A 26,917-nucleotide genomic window follows, 5' to 3' on the forward strand; every position below is an offset into this window, starting at 1 on the left:
CTTTGAACAATAATCAAACTCCCCCTTGTATTAGACACCTGATAGAGTTGTATCTGGGATACAATCCCTGCGATATAGGAGAGAATCGTGGTGAAATTAATCTTTTTAAGAATAACAAAAATTATTAAAATTTGTGAGTAACTTTTCTTTTTCGATTTTTGCTAAGAAAGTAAGACATTGTATCATAGAAACAAATGTAAAGCAATTATGACACAACTCTTTAATATAGATAAAAGCTTGCTTATCGTTGATACAATCTGTTTCACCCTACTAACAACCAAGGAAAAAGGGTCTAATATAAATTAAAGAACTTTGTTAAAAAATAAGTGTAATTCCAATTTTTAATAGAATAAACTGCATCACCAATCTAATAAAATATAACATGTATCCCACTTTTGAAGGTTCCTTGTATCCCCGCTCCCCACTTTTCTCTTCCTCCTATCAAATTCGTAGGCTTTTACTTCTTTTAATTGACTATACCAAGGTTTGCTTCTCGAATTCTTCATATACATCAAATGATCAACGAGAAATGTAAGCGTTTCTCTTGTTGATTGCAGGTTAAGTCTCCTAGGATGACAACTCCATAGCAAAGCATCAACAAACATTGGATACTCCCTACCCAACCGTGTACAATAGACATTTAAAACGTCCGGCTGGGGGGTCGAACCTATGTGGTCCAGTTGTAAATTATTCAGGTTGATCTCATTGTATTTGTGAAAATCAATGCAAACACGAGACCAAGTAGGCGAATTTGATAGAAACTTCCTCAACTTACAAAACCATCCAGCATTTAAATCGTCGTGGCACTGAAGAGTGATTTTTGAGTGCTTCAGTTGTCTTGACTCAATTTTCAGTTGAGGAATTTGACTCCAAGTGTACTCGAGTGATACTAAATTTGGAGCATCAATCTCCCATAAGCCTCCACAATACCGAATCCTCAAGACCTTCAGGTAAACTGACTTAATATTTTGAAGATTCACCAGCTCAGACGTTTCCAAGCCCCAGCAATACTCAAAGATGAAAGATTCAATCAACGGACAGTTATTAAGTAGAGTCTGAAGCATATAGAGAAAGCTTTCTTAAAGAACTGCAATTCACAACAACACTAGATAACGGAACAGGCGAACACTTCATAACCAATTCTCTTTAAAGAATTTACTGCCAAGATTGATAAAATAGGCAAGGGATATGATGTTAAGTAAAGGTCAAGTGATCTTTTACACCATTCGTAAGTGCAATGTCAAGCCACTCATCAATCAAAGGAAAAGCTAAAACTTCACGAAAATTATCAAAGAACGAATGATGGTCCTTCTCTAATAATTCAAACTTTTCTATAGGGATTTTTCCGTCCCTACATCTATTCATGATATCATCCACTATTTTCAAACCACATTTGGAATATTCAACTCGGAATTTCAAATTGGAAAGAGTCGACCAGGCTTGTAGCCATGTTTTGGAGAGAATGCTCATCCGTGTTGCTTCTTTAAAACTAAGAAAACGTAGTATTTTATGAATGAGAGATTCGGACAATATATCAACGGTAGGTCTCCTAGTATTCTCCTTCTTATTATTACTATGCAACCATACCTTAAAACCCCGTTTTTCTACTCGAATTTTGCTGCAAAACTCGTTAATCAGCTCTTCGTCTCGCTTCTGCAATTTCCACGTGAATTCCAACATTCTTTCGTTGTGATTTTGAGTAAATTTAGTCCTAAATTGTTTTCTCCCATTAGTTCTCCTCATCTCTTTGCTGTTGTAGCGTTGGAAGCTATGATTTTAGAATTTATAAATAGGTTATGCCTACAGTAAAAACAACAAAAAAAAGACCTATATGAACTAGGAATACTTTTTTTAAAAAAACAACATATATGTAAATATCTAGGATATTACATTTGTATAATTGAAAACAATTTAACTTTAAAATTCCCTTTTACCCTTAATTAAATAATTTATAGTCACGCAAATGGTCAAATATTTTACACCATACAAATAATGTATTGATGTATTTTGTTTTTCTCTCTATAAAATTCTCACATATATTACCTTAAACCAAAAATAACTATACAGTTCCAAATTTAAAAAGTTGTTGACACCAAATATGCATTAACTGTTGGAAGGTATGACACAATTTTAATCTCCCTCGTAGTTTTTGATACATGTGGGATTGAATCCATTGGCGTAAAGGAGATAATAAATTGTAAACTAAAAGATCAGCTCTCGGCCTTGCTAGGTAAGAGGTGGGGTAGGACTAGATCATAAATCCAATCTCCATATATCCAAGAGATCTTCTTGCAAAATTTCCATTTTCGGATATTTTTTTTACCTCTTTTCTTCCTGTAACGAAGCATAACTATTATGTTTGCAGAGGATAATTCAACAAGCAGAACAAGAAGGGCCTTGGAGTAATGGGGATAAAAATTCGTCAACATTTTCATCTCAAGTCGGCTAGTAGGCAGAGTAGCAAGAGCCTACATTTTCCAACTTGAGATGGAAATGTTCATGAATTTTAGCCCTTACTCCAAGGGCTTCTCAGCTAGTTGACTTATCTTCTACAAAGACAATGGTAAATGCTTCGAAACAAGAAGAGTAAGAGGAAAAGAAAATCCTAAAATAGAAACTGTTCAAGAAGATCTGTCGGATCTATGGAGAATATTGGATCGATGATCTACCTCACCTCTTACCTAGCATCGCTGAGAGCTGATTTTTTTTTAGTATCTCATTTATGCCAATGGATGCAATATTCCAATAAGGATCAGAAACTGTGAGCAAGTCTCACTTGCTAGCTAAATACAAATTATTTCTCACGAAAAGTTCTTTTTTGGAAAGTTTTTTTTTCAAAAGGCATAATACATAAACGGACGCTCAAACTTGGACTAAGCTGGCAAGTAAGTACTCTATCTTTGAAAGTACACATCTAGATACCTCAATTGATCTGGCAACTAAACACTCAAAATCATCTCCACTGTATCTCGTGGACATTGGATGTTGATATGACATATAAAGTTTAGAGGTGTATAGATGATCATATATTTTATAAGTTGGAGCGTTCAATTGACATAGTGAAGATGAGTTGAGATGTAGATGTGCACTCTCAAAGTCGCATGAGAAATAAAAAGATGAAAGATAATCATTTGCTAAAAGCTTAGGGGTGAGCATCAGTCAGGTCGGTTCGGCTTATGTATTATAAGTTTGATTTTTCAGTTTTCAATTTTTAAATATGCTAAATCAATAAGATATTTTTTTTTGTTTTTGGTTTAACCAATAAGAAAATATTTATAAAATAAATATATGATTTATCCAACAAATCGACGCAACAAGACAATAATGTAACTTTATAAATGCTCATAAAAATGAAACAATAATAACTAACATGAAAAGAACTATACATGTGTAACACAACAAGAAATTAAGAGGAATAGGGTTCTTACTTAAGGTTTTGAAATTTTGTATAATGTGAAGTTGAACTCAAAGTCACTGTGAAGTGTAAATTGAAGGCTAAAGGGAAATGGCAATAACCAACATGGTATTGAGATTAACATTTAGTATTTATGTAGGTTAAAGCAGTAAATTACTACAATCTTAATCGGTTATTGGTTTACCTAATAACCCAATATTAAAAATAAAAAACCAACAAATAAATCCATAATTTTTATTATAAAACCATAAAAACCGTTAATCCAATAACACATAACAATAAACCGATAGCATTTTTCGGTTCAGGTTATCGACCGATTCGAATTTTGCATACCCATAATAAAGCTACTCCAAAAAGAGACATCGGAAATAATTTTAGGACTAAATGTGACATAATTAATTCAATTAGTCATTTTTGAAAGTGATTTCAGTCAAATGTTTTCATAGTAATTTGAAACGGAAAGAATGAAGATTTCATCAATGAACGTTCACTATATTCTCATATTTGTGAAAAATTTAAGCTAATTGAAAGAAGATCCTTAATTTTGCATTTGTTGTATTTGAATCATAAATACTAGTTTAAAAGACTTACAGGTTTCTCCACAGCAGAAACGGATCTGCAGCAACTACGACTCGTATCACCGATCATCGGAAGTCCTCACAGAGTGGATGAACTCTCTTTGTCCATAACCTAAGTATCATTTAGGGATGTAGAGCATTTTCTCTATTGTAAACCCTAGTCATCATCTAATGTGGAAAAATTTTATTTTCCTGCATCCTTAATGGTGTATTTATATATTAAGGGCTAGGGTTAAGGAGGAGGACAAACTAATGGACTAACGGGCTTATTAGCGGCTCTAATAGATGGACCTGGCCGACTAGATATTTCCAACAATAACTATTTGAGGTAAATAGAAAATGAATAAGAAAAAAATTAACTCAACAAATAAGATTTGATATTGGTATTATAAAGTTAGATCAAGTTCAAATAAGTTTAGATGACGAGTTGGATTAGCGATAAGATATGGATGTAAACTATAAAGAAGAATTCTCTCATTACACACATTTGTTAATATTACATATACCGATTTAAAAGGTTTACACTAATTGGTATGGACACACGTGCAACGCACGTATTCGAGAACTAGTTATACCAAAAGTTAGTTCGTGCAGTGATGACTTGTGTGTTTGGTATGAAGGAAAATTTTCCATGGAAAATGATTTCCTAGAAAATGTGCTTTTAGAAAATAAGTTGGTTTCTAACTTATTTTCTCATGTTTGTTTGGTGTGTGAAAAATATTTTCTAATTTTTGGTTGATGAATGAAAACCATTTTCCAGAAAATATCTTTTATTTTTTTCTAAAGAATAGAAAATATTTTTTAGGAAAATAGTCCCTGACCTGGAAACCAACTTCGATAACCGATACAGGACCTGGTCCCGATACCTGAACTAGGACATGACCCTGGCAATTGATCTTGGATACAACCCTGAGACTCGACCCAAGACCTGACCCCGACTCTTGACTCCCAATTAGGGACCCGACCTAGTATTTGAACCCAACTCCCAATCTGGGACCCAATATTTGAACTAGGATTTTAGCCCAACCTTGATATTTGAACCTAGACACGACCGCAGCGATCGATTTGGGATTCGACCTCGACTCTTGTCCAAGGACCCGACCGACTTGGGACTTAACTTTCAAATCGAGACTCAACTCTAACACCCAACCCGAGACCCAACATCCGAATTGGGATTTGACCCCAACACCCGACCCCTTACCCCGACGATCGATGCAGGGCCCAAACCTGACATCCGGCCTGAGACCTCAACTATTGCCCAAGAATCGACTTCTAAACCAAGCCCGACCTTGATACCCAATTTTTGAATTGGGACCCTACTCCAACACCTGACTCGAGACCCAATTCTGACACCTAACATGGGACCTCATCGTCACTCCCGACCTAGGATACGACCTTGACTCCCGATCTAAGAACCAATACCGACATTGTCACGCCCGAGCCTACACCCTGGGCGGGACCGGCACCCGGAGACCATTTCTGGCCCCAAGCGAACCCTTGGCCTGGCTTTCTTAACTCAGTGGAAACCTAACTCAACAGAATAACTCAAGCGATGCAATATTACAAAACAACTTAACTTATACAATTCTGGCCATAAAGGCACCTCGGGTCTCAAAATAGAGTATTTACATATATACATAGATAAGAGACTCAAAACTAGCTGACTGACTGTCTATCTGTCTATCTATGAAGCCTCTAAATTACTGAGATGGATGTTGGGACAGACCCCGCAACATCCTAATAAGACAACACTAAGAACACGAAGTAAAAGAGTCCTCCGGAAAGCAAGGAGGCTCACCACTGACTCTGGAGTGCTCAGCTGGATCAACGACGCACAGGCTGCTGATCTGGGATACCTGGATCTGCATCATGAAACGATGCAGGCCAACTGGCATCAGTACATGGAATGTACGAGTATGCAAGCTGGAAAGCTAAGCAACAACGGCTAGAAGGAAACCTGGGAGAAACTGAATAGCTTACCTGGCTCAACTCAACTCAACCTGACTGACTTCTTTCAATATAAGGCAATTTAAAACAAATGCGATATAAAGAAAGACTGTTTAAAACATGTTATAAACTCTGTGTGTATACAAAGATACAATAAGCCTGAAATGTATATAGAAATACAATGAACTGATGTATATAAAAATACAATAATCTCTGAGTATGAAAATACAATAACTGCTGTGGGAGTTTCTCTAACCGACAACCATCACATAAGAGCTATGGTGATGATACAGCGATTGACCTCACGCTGCCAGAGCATCTTATACCCGGCCAAAGGTATAAGACCTGAACTGCCTAATGGATCCACTAGTCTAATCTGAAAAGGGTTCATCTAAAAAGCATGACCCTTTTCTACCCATGGTGGCTAACATGGTTCTATGGGGGCTGTGGGTTCTTTGAACGCTCCCCCAACTCGGTGCTCGATACTACTCCCAAAAATGTACTGGCTCTTATGTTTTTAAAACATAATTATTCCTGCTGATATGAGATAATTACTCAAAAACTAGCCCGAAGGCTCTTTGGAAATCTCAGTTTCCAACCTTGTTTAAATGTAAAGACATTTCTTTAAAACTTCTTTGGGAATACATAGTTCCCTAATAACTTTGAGAAATGAACTCAACTTTAAACTCTTGACTTAACTCGAAACTCGATACTCTTTACTCGACTTGAAACTATATGCCCTTTACTTTTTACTAAACTTGAAACTTGAAACTCTTTACTTAGCTTGAAACTCTATACTCAACTTGGAACTTGAGCCTTAGAATGAAGTTAAAATGTTTAATGAAGACTCTCGAAAAGCTTTAAAGATTTAAAGACTTGCTTGGACTTACTTAACTTCTAAGCTTGACTTCACTTGAATCGGAAACTAACTTCACTTGAATTGAATTATGGATTCAAGGACTTGATTGGTGTTTGGAAGGACCTCATGATGTTTAGGAATGATTTGGAACAACCAAACTTAAGAAAATTTTTGAGAATAAATTCTGAAAACAGTGGAGTCCGCGTCCTGTCCGCGACGCGGAGCAGATTTTGTTCACAGAGGGAACAAGTCCGCGACACGGACTTGTTTCATGTAAGAAGCCCGACTTTTCTCCTTCATTTTTCCAACTCTAAACTCTCTAACTTCAAGGGTTCCAACCCCAAACACTTAGAAACATGAAATCCCTCAACATTCAATAGATTTCAACTCAAAACCCCAACCGGAAACAAGTCCCAAATCATCAAGAATCTCAACATCACAACCAACAACAATACCAACAATAATTTCAACAACTAACAACTTTAACAACTCTAACAACTTCAACCACAACAACTCACAACTTCAACAAACACAATCCATCTTTTCTCGAAAATAAAACGAGTTTGGCATGTGGGGGAAAGGATCACCCAACACTAAAAGCTCACATACCTTGGTAGGGATCACCCCCGACGAAACTCCACGATGATCTCCTTGCTTGATCTCCTCTTCTTCTCTTCTTCTCTTCTTCTCTTCTTCTTCTCTTCTTCTTCTCTCAAAACCCTCACTCTCACTTCTTTTAAAATGGTAAAACTGATCAAAATGATCAGCCTAACACATTTATAAAACCAAAATAAAAGGCTAGGGAAAAGACCAAAATGCCCTTAATGATTCCCGGACGGATTCCTTGCCAACTGCCCAACTTTCAATGGCCATAACTCGCTCATACGGACTCGGAATTGAGCAAACTCGGTGGCGTTAGAAAGGTCATTCCACGAACTTTGCAACCATAACTGGAAATTCCACCTAACTCATCCTGAGCTAGAATTTATGGCTGTTCAAAGTTGGCCAAAAATTCACATTTTCCATACTTGGCCAAAATTTCCAAAACTTTAAAATTCTTTCCAAAAAAGAAAATTTCCAATCCTAAGCCTCTTCAAAGCTACTTCAAATTGTCGGATGTTACAGACATCCAATGTGAGACCTTACCCCAATTCCCAATTTAGAACCGAACTTTCAAACAGAGACTCGACCCTGACATTCAACTCGAGATCCGACTTCAAAATCGGGATCCGATCCTAACTCTCGACCCGGGACCCAATACTAACACCTAACTTGGGATCCGACATGACCCCGACTCTCGATTTAGTTACCGACTTCTGAATCGAGACCCAACGCCAACATCTAATCCAAGACCCGACTTCCAAATTGGGATTCGATCCCGACACCCGACCTCGACCTCACCCGACGATCTATTCGAGACTCGAACCTGACATCTGACTGGGAAAAAAAACTAGATGAAATTAAAATTCAAGCAAGGTTTTTATCATGTTAATCTCTAATGTAGAAGCATTGCTTCAGATACAATGCACATGAAAAATTGAGAAAATTATGAATTCCTTTTTTGCAACCCTTAAACGATTAAGAAGATAGTGTGGATCCTGTAGAAGGCATATTTCCAAAAATACATGGACTAATACACACAAAACTGAGAAAATCCTAAATTCCTATTTTGTGATCCTTAATTGCTTAGAAAAAGTGGTGAAAGTCCTGTAGATGTTATGGATATCATTCACTAGGTTATTACGGATGTTCCCAAAAATAAATTAGGGTCAAAGATATACGATCAATCACATTTCCAAAAATCCATAGACTAATACACATGAAAAATTGAAAAAAAAATCTGAATTTATGTTCATTGGGTCAAAAAAAAATTCTTCAAGAAAACAAGTTTTTTAAAGATGAGGAAAATGACTTGCCTAGTAGCATAGAACAAACACGTCCCATAAGTGATATTTCTCTTACGAAAACATAATTCTAATTCTTACGTAGTGTAAGAACTAAATACGAGATAACAACTTTGCGTTATTAATTCCTTCCACATTATAATTTTTAGTATTATGTCAGTCCTGCAGTAATTTGAGTGAATACAATGGAAAAAATGTAGCAGACAATAGCAAACCTTAAAAGTAATTTGGAAGGATTGGACACTGAATTCAGTTTTTAACATTCTTAATTTTGTCAAAAGACAGATTTCATATCCACAGTTTTCACATTACGGGTATTCATAACACCTGCATACTAAATTTTAAGATGATGAAGAAAATCACTGCACGCAAAATGCATCCAGTAAGAAAAATTAGTATACTGCTGCTGACTTATCCGCTGAAATGTGAATAGACCAATTTCGAACTCTAGAATTTAGCCACCCCGAGCTTCTCTCCTCGTAGCATCATGAAGCAGTTCTATGTCAACTCCATCCGGAGGTAACTGCACGTATCTCACCACCGATCCTCTGATGAAGCAGTTCCTCACCGACCTCTATTGCCATCAAAGAAACATAGGATGTATGGATTAGCGTTCAGATCAGAAAAGTACTAATATTCATAAATAATAGAGGGGGAAACAGAAGGGGTGATGACAGTGGGGGAGGAAAAAACTAGGGGAACATACGACATCATGTTTCTCACTCCTTTTCCCAGCTTCCATTTTCATATTCATTTTCATAGGCTCATAAGTCACAAGTGTACATGTACATCGTAATACAGCAGTCAACACATCTTTCTTTTGGTACATAGTCAACACACATATCACTAGTTGCATAAAGGCAAATTTTAAGCTGTCAGGTCGGATTTATTAGGTCAATAACTACAGGCTGCTACTTACTAGTAGAATCTACTTTGGAATATAGTTTCAATATCATTCATACTCTTGCCCACTTTCAGAAAACCTGATCAATACAAGAATGTTGATACCGAAATAATGGATATTTAAAAGAATAGGGATAGTGTGTATAGGGAATGGTTGATGTCTATATAACTTCTCATATAAAATACAAGGAACGGAAAGAAACCATCATTTTCTTATGATACATCATCTTTCATTTAATGTTTGTAAATTCAAATCTATAAAATTAATCTTGTGAAAGCTCTTGCTAGATCTCTTTTCCCTACTCTACAAGGAAGTGGGTGAGTACCACCCCATCCCACAAGGAACAGGGAAACTTCTGTTTTCTTTAAATCAGAAGCGGGTGAGCTGGTGAGTGAATGAAAAGGAAAAACGATGCACGAGGAGAAAAGGAGAGGGAATCCTATTTAGTGGGAAGAGAGCAGAAAGGTGAAAGGGGGAATATGAAGTTCACCATTGGCATTGCTTGGCTGGGGCGAGTGAGGCTTAAACAGCCAAAGCCCAGTTGCGTTCTCTGAAATCGTCTAGACATTTATAACTTATGGTCTTACAACTATTGTCGCTTCTCGTTCCAATTTGTGCATCTAGTAAAAATATAAGGGCTGACAGAGATTGTAGCTCCATTTATAATTCGTACTACTAGAAAACCAGATACAAAAGAAGGCCTAGACAATAAGACTGGAATTGTGACATGCTGGAAACTAACACAATCACACAAGTTTTGGTTCAAAGTGGTGAAACCACAAAGGCAACTACACAACAAATTCAATATGTTGAAACAACAAAAGAATTTCATCAAAGAGTTCCATAAAAACATGTGGTAGTGTATCTAGAGGAAGGCTGATAGCAGCCACGGAAGCATAAATACAATAAAGAACTTTGATGAAGCTCTTAGAAGGCCTATGACAAGATCTCAAATAAGAAACTTCAAAACAAAACTAATTGGGCTTCAATTGCAAAGAAAGAAGTGTCTAGTTTTGGGAGAAGAGTTCAAGCCAAGGAGGGTCTTTTGCGCAAGAGTTCTAGCTATTTTTGTGGGCCAAATTGAGGCCAAAGATGAAGAACATGTCTTTGAAGGAGGTCCAAACCAGTGCACTTTTGGACCAATTTAGGCACCTGAATTGTGCCAAACTTGCACCTAGCAAAGCTCCCACTTGGGGCACATTTTAGCCCTTAAAATGAGCTTCCTTGCTATCCAAGAAGGATAAAATAGGTGTACAAATTGATAGGAGAGTTGTTGCGTAAGTTGCTTGCAAGTTATCTTCAAGATGTTCTTTAATTTTAGGTACTAAGTAATTAAGGCAGCCTAGCACATGGTTTCCCTATTTTTAAGTAATTCCTAAAATCAAGGGAACCATGTGCTAGGCTCCCTTAATTAGTGCCTAAAATTTAGGAAACTCCTAGAATCTTGAAGACAACTTGCAAGCAACTTGGGCAGCAACTCTCCTATCAATTTGCACGCCTAATTGGGCCATTTAGGCTAAATTAGGGAACCATGTGCTAGGCTCCCTTAATTAGTGCCTAAAATTAAGGAAACTCTTCGAATCTTGAAGACAACTTGCAAGCAACTTGGGCAGAACTCTCCTATCAATTTGCACGCCTAATTGGGCCATTTAGGCTAAAATGTGGCCTAAGTGGGAGATTCATGGGATGCAAGTTTGGCACAATTTAGGTGGCTAAATTGATCGAAAATTAAAATGATATGGACCTCCTTCAACAGCTGATTCTTGACCACCATATCCTACCTCATCTTGGACCTCAATTCAGCCAACAAAATAGCTATAACACTATAGACAAAAGATTCTCCTTGGCTTGAGCTCTTCTTCCAATACTAGGCACTTCGTCTTTGCAATTAAAATCAATGAGCTTGTTTTGAAGTTTCTTATTTGAGATCTTGTCATGGGCCTTTTAAGACTTCCAAAGCTTCATCCAAGTATTTTTATTGGAGTTATTCCTCCACGCATGCTATCATAGGCCATCATATTTCATTCTACCATATGCATTAGAGCAAAGGTTCAGCACAAGGTCTCAACTTATGAGCAACTATCAGGTGAGGACATGCTAATAATCTGCTATTTAAGGTTAGCTGTAGATTCTCTGCAGCAATGCACCGCTACAGTGATATTTAATTCCCAAACTGACAACTTCTTAGCCTTGTAATAAACAAATTATCAGTTTCCAAAGGATCAAAGACTGTAAAGGTAGACCTCCTTACATAACATTAGTACTTCATTCATTTTATCAAAAAAAAAAAAAAAAAAAACATTAGTACTTCATTCAACAGAAAGGTGAATAGATCATAGCATAGCTAACAACAACTATGAAAGAACACTGAGCTTAAACATCTCTAGGTGAAAGCCGCAGATAATCATAGTCGTAGTGATAGGAAAACCTCATCCCATATAGACTAAGGATCCCATATCACAGTGAGCATTAGTTGCCAGAATCATATACACACAGAGAAGTTAATACATCAAATTGACCTTCTCGATTCACGTATACAATCAACATTAGTAGTCTCCAGCAAAACTATCGGGTTCACAACTCCGGAGTACTATGGAAGAGAAAATATCCACTTGTTTTATTGCATACCACAAAAGCATAAACAACTAATTCAAGAATTCTTGAATTGAGAAAGGAAGAACCAAAACAGAGGTTTTCAACAGATCGTATACACACAAAAAGAGAAGGTGAAAGAGTGGCAAGATGTAATGCATCTCGAAACTAAATATAGGCAATAAACCATATTTTCATAGATAAAATCAACAACAGAAAATACGAAGAACAAAGATACAAGAGAAAGAATGAGGAATTACCATGTGGGGATACTTGTCCTCATCAACAACCCTCGTGTTTTCAAGCTTAATGTTGAGATACTGATCAACTGAATGTAGTGTTCCTCGAATAGCCAAATCGTTCTTCAGTTCGACAGTCACTTCCCTGCCCACCAGGTCCTTGAAGTATGAGAAAAACAACTGGAAAACACAGTGGCCAGGGGAAAAACCAAGTTAGAACATAGACCAAATAAATTCATGAGAAAAAAACTCAAATCAGAATTGATCAAATAAGGTAAATAAACTTTCTACTCTAGAACAATCGAAGAAAAGAAAGCAGACACCAATTATATACAAATTAGGCGTGAATAAAGAGGAACATACAGCATTAAGAAAGAGGGATCAGAAAATAATACCATTTTTATCTCTCAGGGAGTATCACACTGTGTTCTGTAATCCTTGGCAGCTATCTGCTTCAAAAAAACTGAGAGATATTATAAAAGCTCATAATACTGTGAGGAGTTTGGAGGTGAGATATGCAGGTATTAAATCACACACAAGTTACCCTCCACTTCTTGAGAATCCTCAAGAGCTCTATGGATTTCCTCGTCAACATCCTTATGCTCCAAGACCCTACTCTCTGCCCATCATCTCCCTTAACCCCCTTACCACCCCAAACCCTCGCCCCCAACCTATAAACTAAAACTCAAAATAGCAAACTATAACACACCTCAAAATCCCATTTGTTTAGACTAAATTGCATATAAAGGGGACGTTATTCAAATACTTGTTTCGGTTGATTAGAAAATGAAATCAACTGTAAATTTTCACTTCCTACAATCCCAAATTCTGAAAAATAACAACAAAAATGAAAAAAAAAAAAGCATCTTTCACGAACTTATTTATTTCTCCTAATCTTAAATATTAACAAAACTTGATTATTTCCAGCATAGTACACACCATCACAGCTTAAAAAGCAATCTATTACAATCTATTCCATAAGACGCCAAGCAAAAACCACAAAGGAACTTGAAAAATCGAAGTCGAGGATTTGTTTAGGGTGCGTAGCAATACAAAACATGGCAATAAAAACAGAAATTCAGAACTATTACGAGGAAGAATTAGGGTTTTTTTTCGTTACAGAGATATCTAAAGAGGAGAACTTACAGTTCGATTTCGCCGGAGGTGGAAGTGCGTCGTACAGCTGAAAGGGGAGACTACTTTAGCTGCGTCCGAATTTGGACTCAATTTGCTTGAAAACCTATATATATATGTATGATATTTGTTTGAAAATACTTCATCTTTTATATAATTTATATAATACTTATTTTTTTTCCTAAGATAGATTAAAAGTTATTTTAACTATATCAATTTTTCTTGAAATAATAAAAAACTTTCTAAAAGAATTTAGAAAATAATTTTAATCAAACAACCGAATATATTACTAGAAGATATTTTGCTACTTTTTTGTTATTGCTCTCATCTATTTCTTTCGCCCGCCTTTATTAGAAGTAAGGAGTGTGGTGAGATAGATAGACATTCAATCATGTCACAGCTAGATATGTTTGTGTTATAGAATTATTTAAGTATAATAAATTAATACGAACAAGCTCGAACATACTCCTTTCTTTTGGTTGTTATGTTGCGTTTTTCGAGAATCAATTTGACTAATTTTCAAAGCTAAATTAAATTACGTTAATTTGATATTTAAAATAAAGTTTAGATATTCAAAAACTATACGAAAAGTACTAAAGATTGCAATTTTTTTATATCTAGATAATCTTAAAATTTCCCAACTAATACACTACAATATGTTCAACATTTTATTTCCTTTCATTATAACTCAACCAAAAATAAATGTAATTTGTGTTGTTTTATTTTTCATTTTTGTAATAAAGGAAATGAAAAACATAAGAAAAGACTAAATGATTTTTTTATAATAATTAAAAACCTTTGGGTTTTTGCTGCAAAATTATTATTTTTTCTCTTTTATTGAGATAAAAAAAACTATTGGAGTGAAGTGAAACTGTTGATAGAGAGAGGAGAAAGCACAAGAAATGACGAGCAAGTTAGGGTAAAACTATGAGGTGCTTGGTTCAAAATTAAGCGAAGGCAAAAAAAAATCGGAGAAATTAAGATCTCTTAGCCACAATAAACCTAAGAAAATGACATACAAAAAAAATCATGCAGACCTAATTAAATATGGAATGACAATACACCAAATAAAGCAAATAAATTACATGTTCAGCTGAAAAATCAAGGGCCAAAATAACAAATAAACAACTGAAGGAAGTAAAAGAGAACCTTATGAACAAAGAGTTAGAAGCTGTCTATCAAGACCCTCAAGTAGCACGAACCATACACAAATAAACATTTTCTAGGAACAAGATAATATATAGATGATTACAACAATAGCAATGACACTGACAGAACCAAATTTACATCTATGTCAAACTACAGCCTGCATCATGAAGTTACAACTTCAACTACAATCTTTGTTTCACGCGTCGACCATTGAAATCACCGCCGTCAAGGACAAGCCCATTCCCTAGCTTGTTGGTGATGCTAGAATGTTCATTTACCCTAGCAACATACTCCAACAGTTCTGTGAGGACATTAGGACAACTTTCTCTCAGATAGTCAAAACCATCAGTTTGCATTACAGCTGCATAAAAAGGATTCTATGATCAATACCGATTAATAACATAACTCTGGCACTTGTATGAGCCAGATGAAAATTCACTTTTGTTTCTGCAATGCTTCAATTCAACCATATGCATGGAAACAACATTTTTCTAAAGAAGCAGTAAAAAATTCCCCCACATGTAAATTTACTTCCAAAAAATGTTTTTGGCAGCAAAATCACTTTTAGGAGGGCATCGACACATTCAAAACAAGCGAATGAAGGTCAATCAGAAACAACTCTCACAGCCAATTCTAGTAAACAGCTGCAAAAAAATGGAGGGAGAGGGCAGGTGATGGACCTTAAAAGAAAGTATTGTAAGTATGGCCTTGAAGACCTATTTGGTTGACCAATCAAGTTATTTCCATGACCCCCAGTTGACAAATGACAACAACAAACTGTAGAGTAGCAAGCCCTATTTCGCCTTTTTTTTCCTTGTTGGGCCTAAAGCTGAACCCCTTTAGAACAAGGACAAACAATAGAGTTTCATTTCAGGGCATACTTAGTATAGACTGCAACGGTAGCACTTACGGACAATACTTTTAGCACATAAAGAGAATTGTTGAAAATGCGATTAGAACTAAAATTTCACTTAAGAGAGATTAAACACGCATGAAACACATCTCTATTACAGAAAAAAATTTAAAAAGGGGAATTAAATCTTCTAAGAATTATACTTAGAAGAAATTATTTGTAGATCATGGTGAGAAAAGTATAAATATAAACTTGCCACAAAAACTAAAGTACTTGAACCAAATAATTGAACTGAATCCCAACTTTGATGTAACATTTTTTTAACATAGGTTGATTAGAAGATAAAGGAGCACCTCTTAGATTTTCTGGCATGGCAACAAATTTGAGACAGACAGATTTCAGCTGGAAACAATGGTGCTGTTCAGCCAGGGCTAAAGTGGTTGCAACAGTATTAATAGCAACTTCGTCACACAGGTTAGCCTCACAGAGCAACCTGAGCCTATCTAACCCATAACAGTCAGCTGCCGCAAGCAGATGCTGAGACATCAAGGTTGATGCCCATTTTGTGTTCAACCCTGTGAGTTCTTCCATGTCCGGCAGTACGTCCCAGTACATGAAATGAATAAGAGCCTGTCATCAACATACACGAGAATTAAGCAAATAACACAAAATTAAATCATAATGTTAAATGAAAAGAGAGAATGTCACATCAAAATTGCAACCAAAAAAAAAAAGTTTTAGTGCAAAAATGAACTCCAGGTATGGCTTCTCTATCTGCATCCTTTCAGCGACTTAGCTTGTTGTTGATATCATAACAAAATTAAACAGCTTCAATGACTATGCCAGATATGCAATATTTTTTTTCTCTGACAATGGAACCCGCAGCCGAAGATATGCATGTTAATTAAAGCATGTAATCAAGAGCGGGTTCTTAAGAAATGAAAAAAAATGAAGAAAAATAAATAAATAAATATGTAATGCCAGGAAAAAGTAAATATAAACTTACACAACAATAATATAAAAAGGAATTAGAAAAACTACACTTACAATATGTGAACAAAAATTATAAATCAAGTTCAAAACCGAACTTAAATTTCTAAATCAAATGTAAAGATAAATTTTATGTATTTATATTCTCCTACTCCTAACCATACAAATATAAAAAGGAATTAGAAAAACTACACTTACAATATGTGACAAATTATAAATCAAGTTCAAAACCGAACTTAAATTTCTAAATCAAATGTAAAGATAAATTTTATGTATTTATATTCTCCTACCCCTAACCATACAAATACATCCATAATAATTTATTGAGATTTGATGTATCACCCAAGCCAATATATAGTAAATAGGCAATGATGTGCACCTTCAGCGCCTCGGTGCCTACACTGGAACAGCACCAAAAGGGAGGCAAAATGCCTAGCTTATGTTGTGTCTAACCTCAAGACTTAAAAGAGCCTCGAGTGAGCCTTTAAGAACATTGATCATGCCTAAAAGTAGGGATCAGATCAATGCCTAAAAGAAAGAGGCAGAAAAATAACAAATAAATGGAGCATTGAAAAAATTGCCTGATCACACTGTGATAGAAGACGCAATGACAACTGAGAGAAAAGACGGATGAGAAGTTCTGTAGTAGTATAGATTGGCAGATTATTATATTCAGCAGGTGGTATCTTGAAAATTTACAGATTGTGTTAATGATAGTACACTACAAGCAGTCAAATAAAGATAAGGGCAGGAAAGGGGTGGGAGGTAGTACAAGCCTTTGACCTTAAAAATTGGGGCTTCCATGTCTTCTACTTTTATATGCTCTGTATTTTGATCCTTCATTGGACCAAAAAGTTGTGCTCTGAACACAGGTGACCTTGCAGCAAGTACCAATTTGTGAGCAGCAAATACCTCTCCATTAACGTCGAAATTCACATCAGTATCCTTCCCACTTTCAAGGAGCTGTCCAAAATGCAGTCCAATATCTGATGGAGATAGAGGGATGGAGTAAGTTTTAGGTCCTTCGGTGTGAGACCTCACTACACCAACACAGCAATGAACTTGAAGGCAATCATCCTTCAGGTAGTCTGATGATTCTAAAGCAGTTCTTTTATAGAATCGCTTATATCCCCTGCAGAACCCAAATTCGGTCATGTAGATTATTACACACTGCATGTTGAATAAAAGGAGTGTTCCAAAACAATGCTAGAGAAGTGAAGATGTGAATTAAAAACTTCTAAGTCAAATCTTGCTAGTGAATATTCTGGTATTAAGACTGAAATGCTATAATTCTAGCTAAGAATTTCAATCTACAAGAAAACCACCACCAAGCTTCAACAGACTTCAAAAGCTCATATGAAACACAAACAGTATGCCGTTTCGTAAGTCGAGTAATGAAAATAGAAGTTACAATAATAAGACTGAATATTAGTATGTAAAGGTTATGGAGACGATGACTAATGAGACGTGCAAGGATAACGCTGCCTGCAGTTTCTTATAGTAAAAGTTCAGCAAATCTATACATAAAGACATGATTAAAACAGTTGGTTGTCACAAAAGCACAAGTGTATCACAACACAAGCCCATATATTTGAAGGATGCCAGTCACTAGCCAGTACTAGAAAATCTTCAAGAGTCTAACTTTGAGCACACAGGAAAAAGTTAACATTTTGGTCATTTCATTACTATGATAATATTTGTCTCTATTTATTATACAACCATATACATAAAATCTTCAACTTTGTGTCACATATAATCAAAATGGAAAATTGAAAAGGAAGGAAAAAGTCAGTGGGGAAAGAATATGATCAGTAAAACACATGGATTGTTTAGAAATGTGTTGCCAAACCAGAAATGCCTAAGAAATGTGTCAAGGTTTGTCGAGATTTAAGCAGAAAGCACAATCAAAGGGTGCTTCTTTAACCAATAAAAAGACCAGATGGAAAATATAAGAGAACATACGTGCAATGTAAGGAAATAACCATGAGAAAAAAGAAACCGACTATATTGCATTGAACTAAAGCATGTGAAGTAAGAATTTGTAAACCAAGTTCAAAAATGAAGTTAAAATTGTGATTCAATTTTAAAAAAATTATAAGTTTGTAATATTAGAATTATTTATTAAATGTGGAGTTGATATTAAATATTTATTACGTTTTAGTAAAACGGGTTGAATGTTAGTAGTTGTAGGACAAGACACAGACGGTGTATTTGTGTGGATTCCATATGGGCCTATATCCCTTTCATGTCATGTGTGTGGGCTGGCAATAGTGTAGGACTATTGAAGACTAATGAGCCTTTAATGGGAATGCGTCTTAGGTTAAGCCCGAAGAGGGGACCTAACCTCATATTTATAGGCTTAAAAGCCTTAACCTAGTGTGCCTCCCCATTACGAGCTCACTAGTTTTCAACAGGCTTACACTATTGACAGCCCACACATACCACACATATGACATGAAATGGATACAGGCCCATATAGAATCCACACAAAAACATGGTATTTCTTTCCCAACAACTACTAACATTCAACCCGTTTAACTAAAATGTAATAATAGGTTAATGTTGTCCATTACGAGCTCACTAGTTTTCAACAGGCTTACACTATTGACAGCCCACACATATGACATGAAATGGATACAGGCCCATATAGAATCCACACAAAAACATGGTATTTCTTGCCCAACAACTACTAACATTCAACCCGTTTAACTAACATGTAATAATAGGTTAATGTTGTCCAAGTGGGAGAATGTTAGGATTATTTTTTAAATGTGGACTTAACATTAACTTATTACGGTTAATGATTGTTGGACAAGAGACAGGTTGTGTATTTGTGTGGATTTCATATGGGTCCGTATCCATTTCCTGTCATATGTGTAGGCTTGCAATAGTGTAGGCCTGTTGAAAACCAATGAACCCGTAATGGGGAGGTACACTAGGTTAAGGCTTTTAAGCCTATAAATATAAGGTTAGATCCCCTCTCCGGGGTTAACCTAAGACGCATTCCCATACGGCGTAGACTGTCATAATCTTAAGTAGAGGAAGATTTAGTCTAGCTCGTCTTCAGTTGTTCATGGCTATGGTGGATAAAAGTATGCACCTCTTTGTTGCGTATTTCACAATCTATATAGGTGTTCTCAATCTATGTAATTACTAGTAGTTTTTTTTAAAGTTTGTTCTAACATGTAATTCACATTGAGTGACTAATTCTCCAAATCTAATATTTTAATATATAGTACATATTCGCTAATTGATCAATAAAATATCATATCCATAAAATTTTCAATTCATTAACAATTAATTTTTAAGTTTGTCAGCTACATTTTTTAGCCGAGGATCTATTGGAAACAGCTTTTCTACCACGGGAAGGTGGTAGGGGTGAGGTCTAATTACATTGAGGTGTGTTATTGTTGTTGCTAGCTACATTTTGATTGAGCCAAAGCTGCCAACATCACATTTTAGCATGTCCACTGCAGTGAAATGTCATCTAAACATAGAAAAGTGTTATTCCTAGAAATTGAGGAACTTATCCATTATTATGGCACAGGAGAATGTCACGTTGTTACTTAATCTTTTCTTCTTACAAGAATATTATATATGAGCAATTATTGCTTACTTCCTTAATCAGAAAGGATTGAGGTCGGGAAATCCTAACCACCAAACAAGGAGTAAAGTAACCAATTAATCGAGTCTCAACGGGAAAGGATCATGGGGTCAGGGAAAATCATAACCAACCCACAACAAGCACGGTATAGTACATGAAACTCACCACATGCTTCCACGGTATTTAAGAGTGTACGGTCCACTATCCAACGCTCTCCCAAAATGGCTATGCACTTTATGCCTACTCTTACCACTCTGATCAATCAGCGTCAGCTCAAAAAGCGCCCTCACATCCGTCCCTTCGCTGGCTAGAGCAATAAACAACGACACATACGTTGAATTATCTTCAGTACTCTTCCCATCAGGATAGAAATAAATCGCCCACGTATACCCACCTACCATAAACGTATCGGAAGTGATGTACTTCCCAATCCCAATCCCTTTAGACAACGAATACCCATTAATCTTAAAATCATGAGACCCATTCACCGTCTCCGTCACCGATGTTGATGTGGTCACCGCAGATGATGATGAAGATGAGGAGGGTTTGGCAATTGCCTCTGTTTCAACCCTTCCCATGTCCACCATACGTGCAAATTTCAACGATAACCACCTCAATCAGTCAATTTTTTTCTAATTGAGGTAAATTCAGAAATGTGGATCGATCAGATCTAGGGTTTAGAAAGAGAAATTTGTAGGAAATGAGCTGCGTTAGGGCAGGGAATTGGGGTTTATCGGCGAAATTGATGGTAGATTTCTACGGTGGAGATGGAATCTAGGCTCTGTAAATTAGGGGTTGTGGAATTTTCTAGGGTTTCGTGAGAAATGGAAGAAGAAGAAATGGAGTAGATGAATGATTTATATATATAGTTGTGCCAGAAAATGGTGGATTAGGTAGTGGGAAGGTGGTGCATATGATTGAGTTGTAAATGCATAATGTAACCGTTGGGTCTAAAAGGAGCTGGCCATTAATTACATCATATCTCGAAAGATTTAAAATTTTAATAATCTTGAAATTTTTAGAATTTATAGATACATATTTTTTCACTCGATATATAAGTTGTATATTAGATATATGTTATGCATTAGATACATGACTATACACCTAATTCATATTGATTGAGGTTTGAAATAATTAGAGTTATGTATCAATAATAAAATTTGTATCAGATACATTGTACACAAATATAATTGTACAATGTATAGAGAGAGAAGGAAAAGGGGAATTTTTGTAATTAATTCAAATGATATGGACTTTTAAGGATTATGTTATGTCGTGTAATTATATAATTTTTGCATTAATTATATATTAGTTATATATTTATTAATTATTTTACGTTTTATATTGCATAAAAAAGTAACTTATATGTGTGTTAATTATTCAGATATCTAAATAGCAAATTAGATAAAATATTGGTTTTGTACATAAATAATTTATTTATTTTAATTAGCTATCAAACTTAGTACTACTATTTATGCAAGATTTAATACATTTCATAACTTACCTAATTAAATCATGCATTAGTAATATACTAAGTTTGGTAGTTAATTAGGAGATAAATTATTTATATATAAAATTAATGTAAATTGCATATAATTAATATATGTATAAGAGAAAAATTATGTATTATTTTTATTTTACTAGAATAGAAAATAGAATGATCAGTATATATTTTTTTAAGAGGAGAGCAGAGGTTATTGGTTGGTTTAACATATTTTATTTAATAAAAAAAGATACAGATTTATATATATATATATATATATATATATATACTAAATGTGATATAAATTATACAATTTATGAAATTATATCATTAATTAGTGAATTTGTGTGCACTTCGTGCGGTTATAATATATCAATAAAGTGTTTAATTAGTAGGTAGCCGAATTTCAACAAAGTCATAAATTACTATTTTGAACCAATGAAAATTGTAAATTACAATAATCAGATATTCATACAAAATACAAAATAAAAATAAATCACTAAAATAACATACAAAATAAAATAATACAATATTATTCTTACTTTAATCATTAAAAGTAGAAAAAAAGATACACAGCACCACTAACATTTTTAGTAAAAAAAAAAGTAAGAAGGACAAAACAAACTTAAAACGGAAGTCTTGAAACATCTCCCCTATTAACAAAACATGTATATTGAAAAATGAGTGATCGATTAATTCTAATTTGGTCATGTTAGTATATTTAATTAATTAAAGAATATATGAATAACACAATACATATATGTTTTGTGTTTAAATTTATTGTTCATTTTATTTAACCCTAATTAAATTAACATGTGTTTTACTTCATTAAATCACATAATTATAAAAATTACATTAATTTTGTATATACACCGGGTGTGGATAAGTTTTCACCATTTTCTAAACGTTTCTCAATATTTTCTAGTTTCTCCTCCATTAATTATCTGCTGCTTCCTCAAATCATTTAAATACGCACATAAGAATTTGAATACAAAAAGATTTACTAAAATTAGTATTATTTTACTAAAAATAATTTATTCTATTCATATTTTCTTGTTTCAAATATATTACAATGATAAGCAGGGGCGGACCTACCTTGTTGCAAGTGGGTTCATATGAATTCACTTCGTTGAAAAAATACATAGTATATATATATATATATATATATATATATATATATATTCAATCTGTTTTTCTGAAACAAAACACACTATATAATTAATTTGACCCCACTTAAACCAATAGTAACACGTAGCGCAGCGACAAAGTGGTTATAATTTGACTGATTTATCGCGGGTACGATTCCCACCTACAACATTTAATACTTGCTTCATTTTTTTTTATATGTTGAACCCACTTGATAAAATTTTTGGGTCTGTCACTGATGATAAGTGCTTTGCTACAATCAGTTTATCTTACTCATAGGGTCTAGAATGGACAATATCTATAATATTATCAAGATAAAAAAATAGATCCTTCTCATTAATCATTTTAAATATTATCAACTTAAGGATTTATCATAAAATATATATAGTGTTTACATTTTTATTTTAAGAAAAGGTCTACAAGTGTTTACGCATTATGATCTAGTATATTTAATGAATTTAAAAATAAAATAAGAACTTGCCTTCTTTTTATTTTTTTTGTACAAAAGGATAGTAATATATTATAATTTAATATGCATCCGTACAAGATAGTGGCAGTGTATGACTACTGCTATCATGCGGAAAGGAGGGGGGGATTACATAGAGTATTCGTACTACTGGGCGTTAACCGCCTAACTTATGTTTGATCGGTTGGTAAATGAACTTCTATTGTTAAGATAAATTATTTCAGTAATCATTTTGAGCTTAAATCTTTTCCTTGTTACAAAATAAAATAATAAACAATTTTATAGCATATAATTGTCATAAATCAATTAGTATAAAATTTAAAACTCTATTCGAACTAAGCAACCGAAAATGGGGAAAAAATCAAAAACCTTATGAACATGTTAGCATTTTTGAGATCGAGAAAGATCTTAAAATAGAATTGTATATTACACACAAGTCTTGATACAATTGGGATGCCATTTCCCATTAAAAGAACTTATAATAACCAATCGACATCAACACATATGAAATAAGGCGAGTCTAGATGAAACTACACCAAGGATTTTTGTGTCCCAAAAATTTCCGGCTGCAAATCTCTATCGTCTAAAATTAAAAATAACCAAATATATTTATGAAATATTTGCATAAGATACCACTAATAAAATGTAATTTCACAAAATTACAAAAATGAACAAATATAAAAGGATGCAAATCATCAAAATTGTTCTTCATTCAATGATGAGACAATGTCATCAAACAATACTTACCTCATCCGGCTGTAGAAGATGAAGGGAGAAAGTAGAGACAAATTTGGAAAAGTTGGAGGAAAAAAAGTTGGGGAAAAGCGTTTTGATGAACTGTTGCATCTTTTATGCATTTGACTGCACAACTGTTTTCTGGCTTCTCAAAAGACCTGCTACTTCTAGAATTTTAAAATTAGAAAAAAGATCATAAAAAACTACAAAAAAAAAAGAATCCGACCATTAGAGAGCGCCACATCACCGTTTTGATATTCAGTTTTATATAGATATATAGATTTATGTAAATATAACCAAAAGTAGCAGCATTTCAGATTCTACATTGGACAAATTACCGCACAACAATATTTTGTTTTCTTGGTGTAAAGGAGAGTCAGTGTGAGAGAGGAGCGAGTCAAGATAACATAACCTATTTCATCAAAAAATTATATTATACATAAGTTTAATACTATTTTTTCTATCATAGAAATTTAATTTTCTTAAATTGTTCATATATCTATCTTTTTATATTCTAAATTCATTAGTGGGAATTTTTACTTCACTATTGTGTAAATGTATTTTGTTTTCTTAGTGAAATTACATGGTCGTCTCAACAAGTTTGGGGGCCTAAAACCAAACATTATAAAGAGGCCCTATTCTTTTAGTTTTTGTTTAAATGCCCTATTTTTTTAGTTGATAAATATAAATTGAATAATTATAATACACTAGCGTAATCCTACAAATGAGGTCTGAAGAGGTAGGATATATGTAGACATTATGAAGTAAGAATGCAAATAATGTAAATTTTCAATGAAAACTATATAATATAAAGTTAGAATAATAAAACATGACTCAAAATTTTAAAAAATATGATGATATTAAAATAGTGTAGCGATGAATTTGATAAGTTAATAAATAATATTAAAATAGTGTTGATTAGTTTTAGTGCTTGAAATTTAAATAAGACACCAAAAACAAATTTAGTCTTTTTATAAACCCACAACAATAGATATCACATAATGTAGAATGTTTGAACGTTTGAGAGACTTAAGAATATTCAATAATAAAAAGTAAGTATAAGAACACAATATTGTTGGTTCATGATAATCGTCAAAATATAAATGAGCTAGAAAACAAAATAGATAGCCATATGCGAAATTAGAAAGGATACTACAATTAACTAGCCACATGAGAATCTAGAAAAGACACTACAATCAACTAAACAATATTCAATTTCTCAATTATATTTTCTATACAAAAAATTACTTTCAAATTTATCAGTACATGAATTTTTTTAACAATATATATACATATACATTAGTGGTTTAGTGGCCTTATGGCCCAGACTGCCCTGAGTGTAAAGAAGAGTTTTAAAATGTTAACTCGTTAATATTACAGTCTTATCAGGTGTTATTGACTTCAAAATTGTGATCTAAATTATTATTATTATTATTATAAAATGATATAATTCTTTCAAATTTAGTGTTCCTAAAATGTTTATCCAAATAATTACAATATCAAACACTATAGAAACTAGTAATAAAAGTAAATTATCAACGCATAGCTAGGTCAAAGAGAAATTTGGTAAAATATTGAGGACACACTTTGCTTTGCTTTAGCAATTAAGGTTGTATAACATCAACAAAGAATTGTGTTGAAATGGTAAGTATAATGGCGAATTCAGAATTCTTGACTTGTGGGTGCTCACTTTTTTAAAATATAAAATTACTATAAATCACATAATATAAGTACATAATTATTTAAACGCTATATTAAAAACATTAATGGAAAAAAATAAGATTAATTCTACCATTGAAAGAAAAAATCAGTTTTTGAAGAAGTTTATTTTAGCTTGCAGGTTTTCTTAACCAAATAGCCAAAATTACTCAAGAAAAATAAGGAAAGTAATTGGACATGACTTTTAAATTTTGTCATCTCACAAGAAATTCATTAAACGTAAAAGATATTAAGACTAAAAGTTAAGTATACAGAGAAAGTAAAAAGAAAAAAACATGTGAGTTTATACTGAGAGGGAAAGAAAAAAATAGCAAATGTGTAATTAATTATTTGTTATTGGCGAGAATCGAACCCTTAACTTCCTCTAAACACAAAGTCTTCAAACTAGCCACACATTCAAAGCATCCATTCGGAGATTTGTTCATTTGGTGCTGAATGTTTAATATAGTCAATTTTTAAAGAAATTGTTATATATATAAATAATTTTACGTCGAGGTTAATAGGTGATTGAGCACCCAGAAGGGTGTATGTGGGTCCGCCCCTGGTTAAGTACTCATCCTTACTAGAGGTTTCGAGTTCAGGTTTGAGTCCCCTGGTATGTAATCATCTTTGTTAGGGAGCGCTTTATCACCTAATGTGAGATTTTTTGATATAAATTTAAATTTAATCGGGCTCCAATATAAATATCGAACGCCAAATAGAATTAAGGTTGTATAACTAAGCACATGAATTGTTGAAGCACAGAGAGGACAAATGCCCACTGCTTTATATTATATTGTGGTCACAAATGGTTTGATTTATTTTTTAACAAAATAAAATAAAATAAATGAGATAGAGATTTTTAATTTTATACCTGCTATCTACTAATATGTCAGACCTTTCCTTTTCTCTTTTTTATATATTTCCTATCTCATCTTATGCTAAGTTTTATATAAGAGTGATTTTATTATTTTGCAAACAATAAAAAGATTAAAGTGTAAATCAATAAAAAAAATTAAAACAAAATGGAATATAAATCACACAAAGAAGCATACATTAAAGTTGCAACACCAAAAACTCTTCAAATGAAGTGAACACTATAAGGAATTACTTACCATCCTAATTTAAGAGAAAAAAAATATGAAACTTATAATCTTAAAATAAATTTTAAAAACTTTTATTCTCATTAATTATTTTATTAAGAATTTTTTAATTATTATT

At 33.8% G+C, this 26,917-nt stretch overlaps 2 protein-coding genes and 1 pseudogene across 2 annotated transcripts; all 3 read right to left on the reverse strand.

Annotated features, from left to right (window-relative positions):
- Window positions 1-359: 359 nt before the first annotated feature.
- Window positions 360-1,680, reverse strand: LOC125808204 (uncharacterized; annotated as a pseudogene).
- Window positions 1,681-8,921: 7,241 nt separating this feature from the next.
- Window positions 8,922-13,711, reverse strand: LOC125808197 (sm-like protein LSM2). The gene is made up of 4 exons (XM_049487922.1): window positions 13,585-13,711; window positions 12,834-12,887; window positions 12,460-12,618; window positions 8,922-9,277 (listed from the first exon to the last, which is right to left on the reverse strand). Exons 2-4 carry the CDS (start codon window positions 12,834-12,836, stop codon window positions 9,158-9,160), a joined length of 282 nt encoding a protein of 93 aa, XP_049343879.1. The 5' UTR covers window positions 12,837-12,887; window positions 13,585-13,711; the 3' UTR covers window positions 8,922-9,157.
- A 962-nt stretch (window positions 13,712-14,673) lies between these two features.
- Window positions 14,674-21,002, reverse strand: LOC125808196 (BTB/POZ and MATH domain-containing protein 2-like). Its single transcript, XM_049487921.1, has 4 exons — window positions 20,334-21,002; window positions 17,348-17,696; window positions 15,928-16,204; window positions 14,674-15,082 (listed from the first exon to the last, which is right to left on the reverse strand). The coding sequence occupies exons 1-4, from the start codon at window positions 20,753-20,755 to the stop codon at window positions 14,904-14,906; spliced, it is 1,227 nt and encodes a 408-aa protein (XP_049343878.1). The 5' UTR covers window positions 20,756-21,002; the 3' UTR covers window positions 14,674-14,903.
- Window positions 21,003-26,917: the final 5,915 nt, after the last annotated feature.

Source organism: Solanum verrucosum, unplaced genomic scaffold (assembly GCF_900185275.1).
Source record: "Solanum verrucosum unplaced genomic scaffold, falcon-dt-bn FXZP01000234.1, whole genome shotgun sequence".
Taxonomy (NCBI): domain Eukaryota; kingdom Viridiplantae; phylum Streptophyta; class Magnoliopsida; order Solanales; family Solanaceae; genus Solanum; species Solanum verrucosum.